General features: G+C 42.2%; 1 protein-coding gene across 3 annotated transcripts in view; it reads left to right on the plus strand.

The window, feature by feature from the left end:
* fer1l4 (fer-1 like family member 4) overlaps positions 1-19,753 on the plus strand; it is a 70,741-nt gene that overhangs the window by 21,567 nt on the left and 29,421 nt on the right. For all 3 annotated transcript variants that reach the window (XM_055010696.1, XM_035955901.2, XM_023287450.3), the window contains 17 exons: positions 153-284; positions 845-907; positions 1,018-1,102; positions 1,176-1,344; positions 2,110-2,287; positions 2,687-2,873; positions 3,041-3,120; positions 4,875-5,000; positions 5,101-5,167; positions 5,468-5,571; positions 5,990-6,098; positions 11,251-11,458; positions 14,142-14,274; positions 14,345-14,445; positions 14,529-14,616; positions 17,964-18,080; positions 18,156-18,308. In XM_055010696.1, coding sequence (XP_054866671.1) covers positions 153-284; positions 845-907; positions 1,018-1,102; positions 1,176-1,344; positions 2,110-2,287; positions 2,687-2,873; positions 3,041-3,120; positions 4,875-5,000; positions 5,101-5,167; positions 5,468-5,571; positions 5,990-6,098; positions 11,251-11,458; positions 14,142-14,274; positions 14,345-14,445; positions 14,529-14,616; positions 17,964-18,080; positions 18,156-18,308 — 2,100 coding nt within the window. The remainder of the gene's footprint in view (positions 1-152; positions 285-844; positions 908-1,017; positions 1,103-1,175; positions 1,345-2,109; positions 2,288-2,686; positions 2,874-3,040; positions 3,121-4,874; positions 5,001-5,100; positions 5,168-5,467; positions 5,572-5,989; positions 6,099-11,250; positions 11,459-14,141; positions 14,275-14,344; positions 14,446-14,528; positions 14,617-17,963; positions 18,081-18,155; positions 18,309-19,753) is intronic.

The following is a 19,753-nucleotide window of genomic DNA, read 5'->3' on the forward strand; positions in this document are numbered from 1 at the left end:
TTAATCACGACCACAATGTTCTATAACAGATGCTTTCAGTGAAAATATTAACACTGCACTACCTTTTTGCACACTAGATATTTATGAGATTACATGTTACAAGTATTTTCTTGCCTGCTAAATCAGTAGGGATATCGGTTGTGTGTGTGCAGGTGAATGTGAACATCCTGGAAGCTCAGAAGCTGGTTGGAGTCAGCATCAACCCTGCAGTGTTCGTCAGAGTGGGAGGTCAAAAAAAACACACGGCAACGCAGAAATCCACCAACTGCCCGTTCTACAACGAGGTACAGCAGAGTGGAGACAACACAGTAGAACACAATAGAACACAAGAAAATGCAGTCGAACACAAGAGAACACAGCAGGGCACAGTACAGAATAAAACAGTCAAGTACGGTAGAATATAGAACGGGTACAGTACAGTACATTGCAGTGGAATACACTTGAATGAAGTAGATTATGGTACAGAAGTAGATTTCAGCAGAATACATCACTGTACATTGCAGGGGAAGCTCTGTACAGTGTAGTAGAACACAGTTTTAAGTACAATACACTAGGGCATTGTACAAAATACAGTAAAGGACAGTGGTATAATTGAGTACATTAGAGTACAGTGGAATACTGGAAAGTGCAAAATAGTAGAATGCAGTAGAGTACAGAAGAATACAGTGCAGGTCAGCGCAAATAAGTAGAAATCACTGGAGTGCAGTGCAGTGCAGTATGGTACAGTATGATCAAATACAACAAAGTACAATAAAATACAATGCAATACTATACTACAGCAGAGCACAGGACAGTACAATATAATACAGTAGAAATGTTTAACTCTTCTCATCTTCTGTTTCAGAACTTCCAGTTTGAGTTTCAGGAGGCTTCACAGATCTTCTTGGATAAAGTCATTGAGATAAAGGTCAGTTCTATTGGTTTTTCTTTTTCTTTTTAAATTTTTATTACTGTTACTATGGTGACAGGTCCGGGGGAGCGGCCAAACTAAGCACCTGTGATGTTTTTTCTTCTCAGGTGTTCCACAGACGGACTCTGGCCTTCCTGATGATCCACATAGGAACCTTTAAGATTGACATCGCCACCGTGTACAACCAGCCAGGTACCAGTACTGCTCTCACTGCAGTATTCTGGTCTAAATACTGCAGTACTCACTGACCTCTCTGCCTCCATAGACCACCGATTCTACCAGAAGTGGGCTCCACTAACTGACCCGGCAGACACCCGGTCCGGGATCAAAGGCTATGTCAAGGCCAGCCTCAATGTGCTGATGAAAGGAGATGCTCTGAGCATGCCCAGTCTGCCACCGACATCCTCATCTGGAGCCAGCGAGGACATAGAAAAGTCAGTAATAACACAATGCGAACATCATAGTTTTTCTTTATATCAATTATTGTCGGCTATAAAAAACTAACTACATAAAAGTGTGAGTATTTCTGATCAATTTAGGTTTATTTTTCTACAGAATTTCCCTAAATAGGCATGTAAATGTGGAATAAAAGAGGACCCAGGATTGAGCCCTGAGGAACTCCAAATATCATACTGGGCCACTCGGACACATAGAAACCTAACCATTGCTATCTGTTTAAAAGATACTGGGGCTAATCCAGTTCTAATATGTTGCTGAAGTTCCAGACTAGAGTTTTTTTTTCCATTGGAACAGAAAATATTACTTTACCAGATCCAACATATGTTTTTTTCTGACAACTAAACGAACTAGTGCTTTACATGGAGTATTATGTCATTTTTTCCCCCTCGAGGTCATTATAACTGTAGCCTAAAAAATGTTATTATTTTCTAAATAATTAGGCTTTATCGTGGAAAATGTTTTACATTTTTTTTTTTTAAAACAAAATAAGTGGAGAAGTCCTACTACTGCTAATCAGTGGTACTACTAATACCACTTATCAGAGATGTAGCGGTCATCATCCCAAAATGACTCAATGGAAAGTGCACTCCCAAAACATTTATCATGTAAAAGTTTGGTAACAATATCTAAGTAAAAAAATAAGCAGAATTAGTTTGTGCGTTGTCTTACCATAGTTAAGTTTTTGCTTATGAACACCCTGTCCACTGTCTCCGGGTTTTGACTTTGAGTTTTTCTTGCAGGAACCTGCTGCTTCCTCGTGGGATGCCTTCTGAGCGACCGTGGGCTCGATTTCGTGTCCGAATCTACAGGGCCGAGGGTCTGCCCACCATGGAGGCAGGGCTGATGGCCAAGATGTCCGTCACTGATCGGACAGTATTCATTGATCCCTACATCAAGGTGACCTTCGCTGGACAACAGGTACTTGGATATGTAGATATGAACAAGTTGATGGGTGTCAAGCTGTCTGATGGTTCAGGAACATCGTTGATTAGTCATAAATCTAACATTAGCTTCAATTTCCACTAAGTCAGGCACAAAACAAGCAAGGTTGAAAATTAGAAAGAGTAGTAGATGTTTCGTGATGTGCGTTAACACTTAAAACAAATTAATGCTCTGAGTAGTTAAAAAAAAGACCCTGATGAAGACAAATCAAGATCAGCTTACAATTTTTACATAATTTTTATGTAACTTTGTGCTGAATGATGCTGCTGCATTTTAATATGGCTGAATTCACAATAAAGTTGTTCTCTTTATTTCTTAAAAAAATATTGGACAATATAAATGAAAACTTTCTAATCCTCCTGTGTGTTTATTCAGGGGGAAACATCGGTCGCCAACGCCACCAGCTCTCCGGTTTGGAACGAGGAGATCTCCTTCATCGAGCAGTTTCCTCCTCTCGCTCAGCGAATCAAAGTTCAGGTTCTCGATGACACCAAGATGGGAGACATCGCCCTGGCAACGCACTTCCTGGACCTGCAGCAGATCTCTGACCCCACCAGGAACGGTGCGGTATATTTGATCATATTGCCATAGAAAGTCTCCCTATTTCTGATCAGTGAATGAAAACAGTATTAGTTTTAGAGTGACAAGTAGGACATGACTCAAATTTTCTCTTTTAAGTAGAAACCACTTTACATGATAGTTGTCAATCTCTTTTTCTTTTTTCTGCAGGGTTTAACCCCACTTTCGGCCCGAGCTGGGTTAATCTCTATGGTTCGCCCCAGAACTCCACCCTTGGAGATGTCCACCAGGTACTGTAGACTTAACCCAACCAAACAGGAGCAATGATTACATGCTGTCTTGCTGAGAACCTTCTCCCTTTGTTACTAAGATTCACAACATTGATTTATTCACTACTTTCTATGTCGACCTTTACTTTTGAATTCAGTCTTAATCCTCCTCAGCATGGAGGATCCCGAAATTGTCTGTTTTTTAAGTTGCTCTTTGCTGGAGGGGTTGTGCTGCTCTGTCTCTTTGAAACCCCTCAAAAGTGTTCTATTGGATTTCAGTCCAGACACAAACTGTCCAGGTTGTAGTGTCAACTTTATGTGTAGAAACATCTGCAGACTGGGAATCATTTTGTCCGTCAGTACTTTGGTTTATCCACAGACACTGATGGTGCATCCATAAATGTCATCTCCTCAACACCTTTTGCACTCATGTAGCCTCACATCATCACACTCCCACCTCCATGCTTCACTGTCAGGACTATGCATTCACTGTGGTGGTCCTGGTCAGGTTCACACCAAACATGCTGGACTTCATCTGACCCCAACAAATTTATTTTAGTCTCATCTGGCCAAAAACTGTTCCCTAAAATTCAACAGGCTTCTTTTCATGTTATTTACAAACATGTTAAACACCAAAAAGGTTTTTTATTTTGTCCTCCGTCCATAGAGGTTGATGTTCTGAAGTGTCCTTCACTGTCTGAACTTCACACAAACTCTGATTTCCATTGATAACTCCTGGACCAAGTCTGAAGCAGCTGCTGTCTGTTTTTCACAGCTAGATTGTGAAAGTAGTTCAGTGTCTGTGGAGTCATTTTAGGAGGACGACCACTGCAGCCCTGATTAGTGGTACTATGACTCCTTCTATACTGCTGACACTGTGGTTCACTGATGTTTAGTTGACCTTCCTAGATCCTTTTTGTCAGATTTTTCAGTTCCTCTGTTCAATTATTTTCCATGTGGAGCCATGATAAAGACATAGATACATCTCATATTTCCAAAACTAGGAAAATTCTGCTGTTCACAGCTCACTTTAGAACACTGTTCATGAAGTTAGACTGACTGGATGTCACAGATGGACTCACTTTTGTTGCATTGACTTTCTACTTTAGGGCCCAAATTGTCAATATGGTCTCTGGAGAGCATTTGTTTTTGATAGTTACTTGAGGAAATACTCTGCTGTTCTACTTAGACATAATGCAGTTACTAAGAGATGATACAGTCTAGAATCATTAGACATGTTCAATTCTTTTCTATGTGGAGCATGATGAAGACATAGACACAGCCAATAGGTATAAACTTATACAGTTCTGTTCTTCACAGCTCATTTTAGAACCACATTCATCCACTTAGAATGATGTGATTGGAAAGTACAGGTGGATTCAATTAAGTTTCAGTGATCACAGCTAGACTCACTTTTGTTGCTTTGAGCTTCTACTTTTGGGCCTGAATTTTCAATATAGTCTTTCTAAAGTATTTGTTTTTGATTGTTTATAAAAGGAAACACTGTGTTGTCTAATTAAGAAATACTGCAGGCATTGAGGGCTGATACAGCTTAGAATCATTTGACAGTTGCACACTTCTGCAACATAGAGACAGGAGAGTGGTATCAGATTTCTCATCTAAAGCTCAACAAGAAAGCATGTAAAAGTATTGTCCAAAATGTAAAACTGTTCTTTTTATTTGAAAGAATCTTCTGGGGTCTGTGATAGTGATAATATCTTGGCTGTGCAGGACTAATAGTAGACTAATCTAACCTTCCTCTCTCTTCTCTGCAGGCTTTGAATGAGGGTTTGGGTGAAGGACTTTTTTATCGTGGTCGAATCCTCCTCGCTCTCAACATGGAGGTTTACAATTCCCCCTCCGCTGTTGCCATGGATACAGGCTCTGCTGCCGTAGGAAAGGTACGTAGTTTATCAACAGTTATGTTATCAGTTTTATCAGAGTGAGGACGTTGTTTCCTCTGCAGCAAAAACAGTGGATGACAGTTTCTTGTCTTTGAAGGTGAAAGGAGCGCTGGGGAAGCTGGGACTGAGGAAGAAGAGGAGCAGCAAGAAAGGAAAGAATGAAGGTCTGTGTAACAACCTTTAATAGATTCTTTTTCATCATAATTTAAATTGAGACACTGCATGTATTAGTCAGTTTTGAAATTCTGTAATGTTTTGCTTACAGAAAATGACTTCTTTCAGACTTGTGAAAATAAAACATCCAAAATACGCATTTATTTCATTTATGCAAATTAGCACATATTTAATGAGATACTACCTCATTTGCATATTTGCAGAAATCTTGAAATGTAACTAATTAGCCAGAAAAATTTCCTATGGAATGCAATGGAATAAATGAATCCCGTTGGTTTGTTTCCTTGTAGCGTCTCAGGCTGCGAGTACTTTGGCCGACGACTCAGGCGAGGCGGGAATCGAGGTACCGGAAGCCGTTACCGTGGAAATAGAGGAGATCCATCCTCTACCTGAGGTCAGCACAATCACCATTAGCTCCATCATGATTATCCTATTAAATAAACTATGTTGTGATAATAGCAGTTCTATGCAGGGCAAATAGCAATTGTTATATGTTTTATACAGTATTTATGTTGAAAAAGAAGAATTGATGGTAAAAGATCAACTGTTTTCCTGAATCAATGAGAGGTAAAGCAGAGAGCTGAAATTCTAGTTATGCTTATACTGGATATTTATTTTGTTTTCATTCAGGATTTTTAACAAGCAGATTCTTCTATTAATGTATAAATAAATATCATCTGCTTAGCGGTGGCAATAAAAAGCTGTAAAACTGCATAATGAGTCTGAAGCAAACAAAGAAAGGTTGACATGAAGACTTCTGGGAAAACAGAAACCTGCAGCTCTCAAATTTTCTCTTCTGTTTTCATCTTCAGGGTTTCCTCGGACAGAGGGAGGATTTTCTGCTGTTTGCGTCTCTATTTGAAGTCACCATGATGGATCCGTCTGTAGGAACCAAACCGATGAGCTTCGAGCTTTCCATAGGTCAGTGTTTCTTAAAGCGTGGGGCGCAGAAGCATGACAGGTGGGACACGAGTGACTGGGAGGAAAAGGACCATCTATGCGGAACTAATTAGCTGAACTATTGTTTTAATGTTGGCCTGTTTGTCACAGCACACAACAATACCCAAACTGCGCTGTCACGGTAACCGTCCCCAGTTCATTCTCCTCCACCCACAGTGAGCAGTAGTGATGGGAATTCTGGCTCTTTTAAGAGACATAGTTCTTATGGCTCGGCTCACTAAAAAGAGCTGGTTCTTTCGGCTCACAAGGGCTCCTCAGATTTACTATTTATGGTGAAACAATACAGTGAAGCTTAGAGAAACACTCATAATCAATCATAGCCTTTTGCACAAATTGTCTCGTAGACTCTGGTTGGAGGTCTAAGCAGTTGTGGTGGTGAACTTTTTCACTGGTAGCACCTTGTCACATGCAAAGCACATCACTTGCTGAACATTTTCTTATCGATAGACACTACAATTTACCTATGTTCCCTAAACGCCCCACATTGCAGGTTACAGCAGCTGCTGCTGGGTAGCTGCGGTGCTCAGACAGTGATGGGAAGTTCAGCTTTTTTCAGAGAGCCCATTCTTTTGGCACGGCTCCCAAAGTAGAGCCGGCTCTTTCGACCCCCAGATGGCTCCTGATTTAGTGTTATTTGTAGCCTCATATTTTAGCCCAACCTGAAATAGGAATGATTTGTGTATTGATGAACTCTTTTGCATTCAGTGTTTTATTAGAAGCCTCATAATTGCCTTATTTTGTGCATTTGTTCTGTTACTAAAGCAGGCATTCTTTTTTAAAAAAATATTTTAATCAAACTTTTTTGCACAAGAAAACAAATGAACAAAACACTGCACACAAACCCACAGAACAGAACCAGAACAGAACCGGAACCAAACTCGGTATTCAAACAGTATAAATGTCCTCAGTGCAGGTTGGCATTCAGAAAAATCAGATGCCTGAGCTTGGATGGGCTGATACCATTTCTTCTTTCTTTGATTATCTGCCCTGTTTCTGAGAAGATTCTCTCAGATAAAACAGAAGTTTCCACAATACACAGCCTCCCCTCCGTCACCTTCACCAGGTGGGGGAAGACTGAGGCCTTGGCCTGCCACCAGCTCAGTAGGTCATCTGCTGGTTGGATGAGGGACTGCTCAAGATATGATCTCGCCTCCATTATAGCATCAGCTGTAGGATTTCTCCTGAATCATCTCCTGTAGCTCTTTCAATAAAGAGCCTCCACACAGCAGAAGTTTGTGTCTCCGCCTCTATTTGGTCCTCTAATGGTGGAGGCGTCTGGCTGCTGGGGGACATTTTGCTGCTGCTGCACTTATTCTCTGAAGTGCCTTGTCAACAGCTCTGTTGTCACTGAAGGCAAGCTTCTTAACCCTAGGATCCAGTAACGTGGTTTCTGTGAGGACAGTGTTAAAGTTGGGAGTCAGCTCGTCTGATTCACTGCAAAGCATCGACTCTTAGAGCTGTATCTTTTGCACATCACTTATCACTATCAGACAGCTGCATGACCAAAAGTGACTTGAAAAGAGTTAAACTAGAGCGTTCTAATGTCAGATTTGTCCAGTGCATGACCGGGTGATTTTTTTCTACATGCGATGTTTTCTATGAGCAGAAAAAACAGCACATGCAGGTGCGCTCCACATTTCAGAAGACCGCATTTATAAGTGTAAACCTCACAGAACACCAAAGTTATGAGAGTACTACTTTCCACCACTGTGGTTAACACAGTTGCTGCCTGTACCAGTTAGAGTGACACAAATCTAACTTCCATCCATCCATCCATCCATCTTCTACCGCTGGTCCGGGTCGGGTCGCGGGGGCAGCAGCTTTAGGAGGGAAGCCCAGACCTCCCTCTCCCCGGCCACATCATCTAGCTCCTCCCGGGGGACCCCAAGGCGTTCCCAGGCCAGCTGGGAGACATAGTCTCTCCAGCGTGTCCTGGGTCTTCCCCGGGGCCTCCTCCCAGTGGGACGTGCCCTAAACACCTCACCGGGGAGGCGTCCGGGGGGCATCCTAATTAGATGCCCGAGCCACCTCATCTGGCTCCTCTCTACGCGGAGGAGCAGCGGCTCTACTCTGAGATCCTCCCGGATGGCCGAGCTTCTCACCCTATCTCTAAGGGAGAGCCCAGCCACCCTGCGGAGGAAACTCATTTCAGCCGCTTGTACCCGCGATCTTGTTCTTTCGGTCACTACCCAAAGCTCGTGACCATAGGTGAGGGTAGGAACGTAGATCGACCGGTAAATTGAGAGCTTCGCCTTTCGGCTCAGCTCCCTCTTTACCACGACGGACCTGTACAGCGCCCGCATTACTGCGGAGGCCGTAGCAATCCGCCGGTCGATCTCTCGCTCCATCCTTCCCTCACTCGTGAACAAGACCCCGAGGTACTTAAACTCCTCCACTTGGGGCAGGACCTCATCCCTGACCCGGAGAGTGCACTCCACCCTTTTCCGGCTGAGGACCATGGACTCGGATTTGGAGGTGCTGATCCTCATCCCAACCACTTCACACTCGGCTGCGAACCGATCCAGTGAGAGTTGGAGGTCCTGGCATGATGAAGCCAACAGGACCACATCATCCGCGAAAAGCAGTGATGGAATCCTGAGGTCACCAAACCGGACCCCCTCAACACCCTGGCTGCGCCTAGATATTCTGTCCATAAAAATTATGAACAAAATCGGTGACAAAGGGCAGCCCTGGCGGAGTCCAACTCTCACTGGAAACGAGTTCGACTTATTGCCAGAGATGCGGACCAAGCTCTGGCACCGGTCATACAGGGAACGGACAGCCTGTATTAGGTGGTCTGTTACCCCGTACTCCCGGAGCACTCCCCAGAGGGTTCCCCGAGGGACACGGTCGAAAGCCTTCTCCAGATCCACAAAACACATGTGGACTGGTTGGGCAAACTCCCATGCACCCTCAAGGACCCTGCTGAGGGTGTAGAGCTGGTCCACAGTTCCACGGCCAGGACGAAAACCACATTGCTCCTCCTGAATCCGAGGTTCGACTATCCGGCGGACCCTCCTCTCCAGTACCCCTGAATAGACCTTCCCGGGGAGGCTGAGGAGTGTGATCCCCCTATAGTTGGAACACACCCTCCGGTCCCCCTTTTTGAAAAGAGGGACCACCACCCCAGTCTGCCAATCCAGAGGCACTGCCCCCGATGTCCACGTGATGTTGCAGAGATGTGTCAACCAGGACAGCCCCACAACATTCAGGGCCTTGAGGAACTCCGGGCGTATCTCATCCACCCCCGGGGCCCTGCCACCAAGGAGCTTTTTAACTACCTCGGCGACTTCGACCCCAGAGATGGGAGAATCCACCCCCGAGACCCCAGGCCCCGCTTCTGAATCAGAAGGCGTGTCGGTGGGATTGAGGAGGTCTTCGAAGTACTCCCCCCACTGATTCACAACGTCCCGAGTTGAGGTCAGCAGTGCACCATCCCCACTATACACAGTGTTGACAGTGCACCGCTTTCCCCCCCTGAGACGCCGGATGGTGGACCAGAATCTCTTCGAAGCCGTCCGGAAGTCGTTTTCCATGGCCTCGCCAAACTCCTCCCATACCCGAGTTTTTGCCTCGGCGACAGCCGCAGCTGCAGCCCGCTTGGCCAGCCGATACCTGTCAGCTGCCTCCGGAGTCCCACAGGCCAAAAAGGCCCGGTAGGACTCCTTCTTCAGCTTGACGGCATCCCTTACCGCCGGTGTCCACCAACGGGTTCAGGGATTGCCGCCGCGACAGGCACCGACCACCTTACGGCCACAGCAACAATCGGCCGCCTCAGCAATGGAGGCACGGAACATTGCCGAAATCCAAAAACACTTTTACAAATCCAAATGTAACCGGAAAGGGAATGTCCCAACTCAGGGGTTGAAGCGGAAGTGACGACGAGGAGCGGCTAATGCAACGGACAACGAGCGGGTGATGTTTTGCCCGTTTTGTGGGGAACATATGAACCGATTGACGCAGTTTTGTTTTTCGTGTGGTCGGTCTTTAGAGTGTTTAAATGGCGCAGATCAGACCGACAGAGTGCATTAGCCGCTCCTCGTCATCACTTCCGCTTCAGCCCCGGAGTTGGGACATTCCCTTTCCGGTTACATTTGGATTTGTAAAAGTGTTTTCGGGCTTGTAAAAGTGTTTTCGAACTTGTAAAAGTGTTTTGTCGCTTGTAAATTTGTCTTGGAGGTTGTAAAAGTGTTTTGCATTATGTAAAAGTGTTTTTGGATTTGTAAAAGTGTTTTTGGACTTGTAAAAGTGTTTTGTCGCTTGTAAATTTGTCTTGGAGGTTGTAAAAGTGTTTTGCATTATGTAAATTTGGTTTGCACCTCTCGGCCACCGTAGGTTGTCTCTGTAGTATTCTACCTCTGTCTCTCTCAGAGGACAGGAAAAAAAGCTAAAATAGAGAGAGAGAGGGAAAAAAAGCTCTCTGACTCCCAGGCAGGAGCCTGCTCCAAAAGTTCACTTCAAAGAGCTGAGAGCCGTTTCATTTGTGACCCCCTGGCCCTGCCCATCCCCCCCTTTTTTTGTTGCACTGATTACAAAGTCATCGGGGGACGCAAAAGCTTTTTGTCCTCTAAAGGGAGCCATGACAGAAAAAGTCTGAGAACCACTGATATAGGGAAATACTATAATTTATGTCCTTTAATACAAGAACTACAGACTGCTCCAAGTAGCATTTAGGGTAATAGTCGAATAATCAAATGGCTATTGTTGTGATCAACCCTCTTTGGGATGTTTCTGTTTTAACAGCACATCACTGCTGACTAGTTACAAGGAGCTTTGGAGAGTTGAAAATCTTTCTGTTTTTACTGCTTTTGGCTCTGATAAATGGTGTAATTGCCGTTCAAACCTGCCAGTTGGTGTTGGGGTTCAGATATGCCAGACATTGAACTAAACCCTGTAAACTGACAGCAAGACAAACTTTCTGCTGATGTGAAAAGGAAATACCAGGTTGCTGGCCATGTTAAGTAATACTTTACTGGTGGTGGAAGACCAAATCTAGGCGCCACTTGGGTTTTGGGCTCCATTTTTTGAAATAAAATGTGACATCTACTTTTTGATCAAAATTAGTCCAAACATCAGACCAACTGAACTCCAACAACTGTTGTGTCTATTGCAGGGAATTATGGGAAAGCGGCAATGGTTGGGAAGTCCAAGAGGAGCCAGAGCAAAGAGGAGCTGAGGAAGAGCAAAGAGAATCTGAACGAGGAGTCACAGGGTCTGCTGGACTCGGAGGATGAGCTGGACAAACAGGAAGTGCAGAATCCTGAACCTGAAAACAGATCTGTGTCTGATGCTATGAGACCTCAGCCCACTGAGTACGACAGGTAAATAACAACTGCATCTTCACAGGTAACAAGGACACTATATTCACACATCCTGAGCCAAAACCATGATTAATCAACAAGTTGCCTTTAGATTCCCCAGCAGCTAGTAATGCTAACTATCAACCTAGTTCATACAGTGACACACAAACCCTGCTAGAGGAAAAATCGAACTGGAAGACTTCACAAAGAACAGGAAGATCAGCGAGCAACTTAAAAGCTGTATTAACTGAAACTAAACTTAGATCACCTGTAATTTTCAATCAGCTTAACTACATGAATATGGACTATTGGCTGTGTCTATGTCTGCATCATGGTCCACATGGAAAAGAACTGAACAGACAAATTGAATAATCTGTCTTTGAGACTTCACAAAAATGCGAAAGGATCCAGGAAGATAATCCAGCAACTAAACATCAGTGAACCACAGTGTCAGCAGTAATCAGGAGGTATAGAAGGAGTCATAGTACCACTAATCAGGGCTGCAGTGGTCGTCCTCCTAAAATGACTCCACAGACACTGAACTACTTTCACAATCTAGCTGTGAAAAACAGACAGCAGCTGCTTCAGACTTGGTCCAGGAGTTATCAATGGAAATCAGAGTTTGTGTGAAGTTCAGACAGTGAAGGACACTTCAGAACATAAAAAACCTTTTTGGTGTTTAACATGTTTTTTGTAAATAACATGGAAAGAAGCCTGTTGAATTTTAGGGAACAGTTTTTGGTCAGATGAGACTAAAATTAATTTGTTGGGGTCAGATGAAGTCCAGCATGTTTGGTGTGAACCTGACCATGACCACCACAGTGAATGCATAGTCCTGACAGTGAAGCATGGAGGTGGGAGTGTGATGATGTGAGGCTACATGAGTGCAAAAGGTGTTGAGGAGATGACATTTATGGATGCACCATCAGTGTCTGTGGATAAACCAAAGTACTGACGGACAAAATGATTCCCAGTCTGCAGCTGTTTCTACACATAAACAAAGTTGACACTACAACCTGGACAGTTTGTGTCTGGACTGGAATCCAATAGAACACTTTTGAGGGGTTTCAAAGAGACAGAGCAGCCCAACCCCTCCAGCAAAGAGCAACTTAAAAAACTGACAATTTCGGGATCCTCCATGCTAAGGAGGATTAACACTGAATTCAAAAGTAAAGGTCGGCATAGAAAGTAGTGAATAAATCAATGTTGTGAATCTTAGCAACAAAGGGAGAAAGTTCTCAGCAAGACAGCATGTAATCATTGCTCCTGTTTGGTTGGGTTAAGTCTACAGTACCTGGTGGACATCTCCAAGGGTGGAGTTCTGGGGAGAACCATAGAGATTAACCCAGCTCGGGCCGAAAGAGGAACTGAAAAATCTGACAAAAAGGATCCAGAAAGGTCAACTAAACATCAGTGAACCACAGTGTCAGCAGTAATCAGGAGGTATAGAAGGAGTCATAGTACCACTGATCAGGGCTGCAGTGGTTGTCCTCCTAAAATGACTCCACAGACACTGAACTACTTTCACAATCTAGCTGTGAAAAATGAACAGCAGCTGCTTCAGACTTGGTCCAGGAGTTATCAATGGAGAAACTTTGTTAAAAAAAATGAAAGAAACCTGATGAAGTTTGGGAGCACAGTCTTTGGTCAGATGCAACCAAGTTCAATTTGTTGGGCTCAGATTTAGTCCAGCATGTTTGGTGTGAGGGCTGCACAGTGGCGTAGTGGTTAGCACTTTCGCCTTGCAGCTAGAAGATCCCTGGTTCGCGTCCCGGCTTTCCCGGGATCTTTCTGCATGGAGTTTGCATGTTCTCCCTGTGCATGCGTGGGTTTTCTCCGGGTACTCCGGCTTCCTCAGGTGTGAATGTGTGAGTGCTTGTTTGTCTATATATGTAGCCCTGCGACAGACTGGCGACCTGTCTAGGGTGTCCCCTGCCTTCGCCCGAGTCAGCTGGGATAGGCTCCAGCCCCCCCCGCGACCCTAGTGAGGATTAAGCGGTGTATAGATAATGGATGGATAATGGATGGATGTTTGGTGTGAACCTGACCAGGACTATGACAGTGAATGTTAGTCCTGATAGTAAAGCACAGATGTGGGAGTGTGATGATATGAGGCTGCATGAGTGCAAATGATGGACAGACCAAAATGCTGGCTGACAAGATGACTCGTAGTCTGCAGAAGCTTGAAGAAGAGAAATATTCCAGCATGAGAACCATCCAATGTATGAAATCACACAAGAATTTTGACACAAGAAATAAGTGAAAACTATGACCTGAACAAGTATGTATCCTGACTTGAATCCAAAAATGTCAGAAGAAGAAGTGTGCAGAAACTTGTGGACTGTGGAATCCTCCATGCTGAGGACGATTGAGTCTATCATCAGAAATATTGGTGAATATACAAAGTATGATTGGAATCTCAATATTGACATTTGCGGCATTGAGTTCCTACTGCGGGGCCTGAATTTTTAATATAGTAAATCTACACAGGTAATTTTAAATTTCACAACAGAGCAAAAGTTATGCAAGGTCATGCAATGTTGAATCAGTTGACATTAATGTCATCCTGCACAGGGATGTACTGACTTCCACTGTATACTGTAAGGAGGCGGTTACTGGTTGAAGGTTACCTGTAACAGGTAGCTGCTCTACAGATCTCCATTCTGTTTGACTTTCTCTTTGTGTCTGTTCACCTGGTTCTCAGGTCCTTCCAGTGTCTTCAGCTGCAGCCTCCTTCAGTGAAACAAAAGCCTTGTCTGTTCGTCTGGAGTCAGTTTGAAGATCACAGCTTCCGTCTTTATCAGGCCAACTGGCTCAGCAAGATGGCCGACAGACTGGTGAGAGTCAGGGAAATTTTAATTTCGATGCCCACAACAATCCAACACTGCAACACTGCTCCTCTTTCAGGAGATCGGTCTGGATGAGGTGGAAATTCTGCTGAGGAGGCCGAGGAGTAAGGCGAAGGAGCGTCTGGTGGAGGTTCTGCTGGAGCTTCTGGCCTCCTGCAAGTCGGTGTCCTTGATCAGAATCAGTTCATGTGATTCATCCTAATGTCGATCTTATTTATGTCCTCCTTTCTTTCTCTCTGCAGACAGTTCAGTAGTTTCTCAGAAAGGAGATCTCAGTCTCGTCCCAACAACCTGGACAAATGCAGGAGGGAGTTTATCAAGAAGAATTTGGTTTGTCTTCCTTTCTTTATGCCTGTCACCATCTAAATCTTTGAAAATAACTATTAGACCACCCTGAGCACTATTTTCTGCTTCTTATTTTGTGGTTCTAGGTGGAGCCATGCTGTGTTTTCTTTTTCTGGTTGTAACGGAGAACGTTATAAGTCACTTTATGTACACCTTGAAAGTCCCAATCAGTCAGTTAGATCTGAAGAAGCATCTTGGACTAAGGCAGTGATTCTCAAATTTTGTCTGTCGGGCCCCCCTTCAGAGGACAAAAAACTTTCGTGCCCCCCCAATAACTTCGTGCGTATATATATATATATATATATATATATATATATATATATATATATATATATATATATATATAATATATATATATATATATATATATATATATATATATATATAGTGAAAACATGAATATGCAGGGCTGTGTTATTTTATCTGATTCCATTTTGTTGTTTTTCACAGTAAAGATCAGGGGTGTCAAACTCATTTTAGTGAAGGGGCCACATAAACCCAATCTGATCTCCAGTGGGCCCCACCAGTAAAATCACAGCATAATAACCTATAAATAACCAAAACTCCAACTTTTCCCCTTTGTTTTAGTTTTAAAAAAGTACATTCTGAAAATGTTCACATTTAATGAACTATCTTTTTACAAAATATTATGAATCTGAAATTTCTTAAGGAAAACAAGTTCAATTTCAACAGTAGCCTATTATGCCTCAGTTCATCATTTACACATGCATTGTAACTGCCAGATAACAGTTTATCTACAAAAACACAAAACATTCAGTCACAGGTATCTGGAACTGAACAATCTAGTATTTCACTTCATGATCAGAACAACTTGTCAAGTTCTAGAAATTATTTTAAAATTACAGTTTTACAAATTTACAATTTACAGTTAATGTTGTTGTGATTTTTATCATTTGTAAAGTCGTCCCGCGGGCCAAAATGGACCGTCTGGTGAGCCGGTTTTGGCCCACAGGCCGTATGTTTGACATTGCTGATAAAAAATAATTGGAGGAGATGAGCCGAGTATGTGACGTGATTGAGTACGCTGGTGTTCCGACTGCACATTAATGATGCGTTCTCCTGTTCTCAGGAGTCTGTACTTCGGAGTCTGAACGGCCAGTGCATATACCATAGATATATATAGAAGATCATTATTATTATTAATATATATATTTTTTTATATCTATGGCATATACAGTCTATGGGCCAGCACAATTTCAGTATTGTTGTACGCCGCGAAAAACAGGCCGACGTTAAAACAATAGTTCAGCTAATTAGTTCCGTGTTGAAGGATCTTTTCCTCCCAGTCGTCCGCGCCCCCCTGACATGCCTCTGCGCCCCCCCAGGGGGGCGTGCCCCACTATTTGAGAAACACTGGATTAAGGTGAAATACCTTGAAGGACCTAAAAGATAAGCCTAATTACTTTTTTATTAAAGATACTAGGGTCATTACGATGTAGGAAGTCTGTCCTAATTAATGTTAGTTTGTCTTTAACACATGAGCACTGCTTGGAGGTCATTATGCACCACAGAAATCTTTGTCATGGTGCCCTTTGCTAGCTAAACCCCTATAATACTCTCTGTTGGCCACCATGAACTGCCTATAGTCCGAGCGTCCAAGCGAGTGTCTCCTTTGGACACTACAGTATCAAACAATCAATACATTTTCTGACATGCATATAGAGAAAACAGGTTTTCTCTGCCTTTAAGAGCTTTGTGGAGTCACGGACCATCGTACCTCTAACACTACATTTCAGACAGTGTCCTACCAGAGCTTTACAACAGGGTTCCTGACCATCTACAGAACATTAAGGAACAGTTTGGATGCAGAAATATAATAATAACTTGTGGACACGTTTGAAATAATTTTTGGACAATTTTTGTGTCATTTTGGAGACATTTTGCATGATTTTGGACAAATTTTGAGTCATTTTTGGTCCTTTTTGATCATTGTGGCCAATTTTTATGTAATTTTGGACATATTTTGATCACTGTGGACAAGTTTGGAGTCATGTAGGGCACGTTTTGTATCATTCTGGACACATTTTGAGTCATTTTGGACAATTTTGCGTCATTTTGGACATGTTTTGATCACTGTGGACAAGTTTTGCATAATTTTGGACAGGTTTTGAGTCATTTTGGACAAATTTTTAAGTCATTTTGGACAAATTTTGACTCCTTATGGACAATTTTTGCATCATTCTGGAGACGTTTTGTGTCCTTTTGGACAAGTTTTGCATCATTTTGGATACATTTTGATTCATTGTGGACAAATTTTGTGTCATTTTGGAAAAAGTTTGAGTCTTTTTGGACAATTTTTGCATCATTTTGAACCTGTTTTGATCATTGTGGACAAGTTTTAAATCATTTTGGACAAGTTTTGAGTCATTTTGGACAAGTTTTGAGTCATTATGAACAGATTGTGAGCCATTTTGGACAAATTTTGAGTCATTTTGGGCAATTTTTGCATTATTTTAGACCCGTTTTGATCATTGTGGACAAATTTTAAGTCACTTTGGACTGGTTGTGAATCATTTTGGACAAGTTTTGAGTCATTTTGGACAAGTTTTGTGTAATTTTGGACACGTCTTGAATCATTTTGGACAAGTTTTGAGTCATTATGAACAGATTGTGAGCCATTTTGGACAAATTTTGAGTCATTTTGGGCAATTTTTGCATTATTTTAGACCCGTTTTGATCATTGTGGACAAATTTTGAGTCACTTTGGACTGGTTGTGAATCATTTTGGACAAGTTTTGAGTCATTTTGGACAAGTTGTTATAATAACTTTAATATATACTTAAGGTGTGTGTGTAAAATGTTGGACATGTATATTCTCTTCTTCAGTTCAGTATCAAAAAAACTTCCATTTTAGTGTGTGGTCTCTTGTTCTAAATTAGGTGTTATTTTCTTTTTTCTTTGGTAACTGGAAAATGTGCAAATATGAAAGAAAAATTAGAATGACTGTTAACTATTATGACTGTTAACTCTCTGAGTCTCAAAACCTGCTGACCTTAATGTACTTTAACTGTGTATTAGGTAGGAAAATGGTACAATAGTAGGACTAAACATTAAATGACGCCGACTGGAGGCAAAATAACATGATGGGACAATCCTAGTTTCAAAACATTATCATTTTAAACATAATTTATTGGATGTATTGACTTATTATAAGACAGTTTTTTTCATATCTTTTGGAAGATGCTGTAACTATTTAACCACAATGATGAAATTCAAATGAAGCTATCAATGTTAAAGGACATTGTAAAAGAAAACACCAGGTTGTCTGATAATTTCACCAAAGCTCTACATGTCTGACGGACTGTGTCCAGGTTCTGTTGGCCCGTCAGACGGTCCGAGCCCGGCGGAGGATGACCAGACGGACGACCAAGCAACGGTTGAACGACAGCAGAAAACTGTTGAAGAGACTCCGGCTGCTGGCTTCAGAGGTCAGAGGTCCAACATAATGTCAAACATAACAGTTTATCTGAGGTCTGAAATTTAATCTGTCATTCTGTCTCCAGCCTCAGAACACCATCCCAGATGCTTTCATCTGGTTACTGAGTGGAAACAAGCGATTGGCTTACGTCAGGATCCCCGCCAACTCCATCATATTCTCATTGGTGGAGGAGCAGAGGGGGCGGGACTGTGGCCGAATCAACACCCTCTACGTGAAGGTAACGTTTTAAATTTTTCACAGTAATGTAAATAAAGTCCTGAACCTCTATGGAAACAGAACAACCATGAAGAAGGACAGAGAACTTAGAAATGTCTTCTGTGCAGTATGACAGAAATCAGAAAAAAAATGTCTTTTTGATTATTTTACAAAAAGAAAAACTGGTATGAACGTGTCCAACATTTTCTCAAGTGTGTACCCTGTAAACCAATGTAAAGTAAAAATTAAACTTATTTAGAGGGAATTTTTGGATTTGTTTAGTTGTCATGTACACTACTGTTCAAAAGTTTGGGGTCACTCAGAAATGTCCTTATTTTTGAAAGAAAAACAGTTTTTTCAATGAAGATAACATTAAATGAATCAGAAAACCAGTCCAGACATTGTTAATGTGGTAAATGACTATTCTAGATGGAAACGGCTGATTTTTAATGGAATATCTCCATAGGGGTACAGAGGAACATTTCCAGCAACCATCACTCCTGTGTTCTAATGCTACATTGTGTTAGCTAATGGTGTTGAAAGGCTCATTGATGATTAGAAAACCATGATGCAATTATGTTAGCATGAATTAAAGTGTGAGTTCTCATGGAAAACATGAAATTGCCTGGACTTGGAAGCAGAGTGGTCTGACACACTTTATGTAGTTTTTGGGGAAAAATGCGTTCAAAGTTTTGTGTTTCCTAGAATGGTCTAACATTCACTGTAACGCTGTATTTGGGTTGTGAGTTAGACCACTCTGCCACTAAAATTTAGACCATAAAATATTACAGAAAATTACAGAAAATTCAGTTTGTATTTTTTGTGTGTTAGACCACTCTGCTTTTAACCAAATCATGAATAACACTGTAATGTCTTAACTATAGTTAAATTTGTAAGGTTAGTTTGTGAGACAACTCTTTTATCTCTATTCGAAAGAACTTTGGTGCTGTTGCTTAAAATGTGCTTTAAATACCAGTGACTTCCTTTTTCCACCTGAGAAATATTGTGAAAATCAGGAACATCCTGTCTCAGAGTGATGCAGAAAAACTAGTCCATGCATTTGTTACTTCTAGGCTTGACTACTGTAATTCCTTATTATCAGGTTGTCCCAGTAGCTCTCTGAAACATCTACAGCTGATCCAAAATGCTGCAGCCAGAGTACTGACGGGAGTTAGCAAGAGAGATCATATTTCTCCTATATTGGTTTCTCTTCATTGGCTTCCTGTTAAATCTAGAATAGAATTCAAAATCCTTCTTCTGACATATAAAGCTCTTAACAACCAATCTCCATCATATCTTAAAGACCTGATAGTACCATATTATCCTAGCAGAACTCTTCGTTCTCAGACTGCAGGCTTACTTGTTGTTCCTAGAATCTCTAAAAGTAGAATGGGAGGCAGAGCCTTCAGTTATCAGGCGCCTCTCCTGTGGAACCAGCTCCCAGTTTGGGTTCGGGATGCGAACACC

The sequence above is a fragment of the Amphiprion ocellaris genome, chromosome 5 (genome assembly GCF_022539595.1).
Source record: "Amphiprion ocellaris isolate individual 3 ecotype Okinawa chromosome 5, ASM2253959v1, whole genome shotgun sequence".
NCBI lineage: Eukaryota > Metazoa > Chordata > Actinopteri > Pomacentridae > Amphiprion > Amphiprion ocellaris.